This window comes from Phaethon lepturus, unplaced genomic scaffold (assembly GCF_000687285.1).
Source record: "Phaethon lepturus isolate BGI_N335 unplaced genomic scaffold, ASM68728v1 scaffold33260, whole genome shotgun sequence".
Lineage (NCBI taxonomy): Eukaryota > Metazoa > Chordata > Aves > Phaethontiformes > Phaethontidae > Phaethon > Phaethon lepturus.
In genome coordinates, this window is record NW_010511725.1 from 1 (window position 1) to 558 (window position 558).

A 558-nucleotide genomic window follows, 5' to 3' on the forward strand; every position below is an offset into this window, starting at 1 on the left:
CGCACCCTTGGGACCCCATTGCATCCCCCCTCATCCCGGCACGCTCCCCGTGCCCCGTCACACACAGCTTTCATCCTCTCGCCCGCACCCCTCACATCACGGTGCCCCCCTGCCCCACCTTCTGCGTCTCCCACCCCGCCACATGCACCTCTGCCCCGCACTCCCTCACCTGAGCGTGGGGGCCCTTCACCCTGGCACAGCCCCCCCGTACCCCTCGCCCGTGGCAGGGTGTACCCCAGGCACCGCTGCCTGCAGCCACCCCGCTCCCTGCCCGCAGGGTGCCTGCCTGCACTGAAGACACGGGACGAGGGCACCATCTCCAAAACGCAGCAGATCATAACTCACCTCAGGAAACAGGTAGGGGGGGGCAAGGGGCACCCCCTGCCCCAGGCTGGGGACTGGAGGGTACCGGAGCCGCCTGGGAAAGAGGGGGCTTTGTCGTGGTTGCCCAAGAGGCACGGGCAGGATTTGCCGCTTCCCCGCTGGATCGTGCCCATTGCGTGCGCTCTGCAGAAGTACAACGCTGACTACGACCTCTCGGCTACGCAAGGAGCGGAC

At 67.7% G+C, this 558-nt stretch overlaps 1 protein-coding gene across 1 annotated transcript in view; it reads left to right on the forward strand.

Annotated features, from left to right (window-relative positions):
- Positions 1–227: 227 nt before the first annotated feature.
- Positions 228–558, forward strand: part of LOC104619145 (metaxin-1-like) — a gene marked incomplete at both ends in the record, with an annotated part of 1,218 nt that continues 887 nt past the window's right edge. The window contains one exon of the mRNA XM_010284934.1: positions 228–357. Within this exon, the coding sequence (XP_010283236.1) occupies positions 228–357 (130 nt within the window). The remainder of the gene's footprint in view (positions 358–558) is intronic.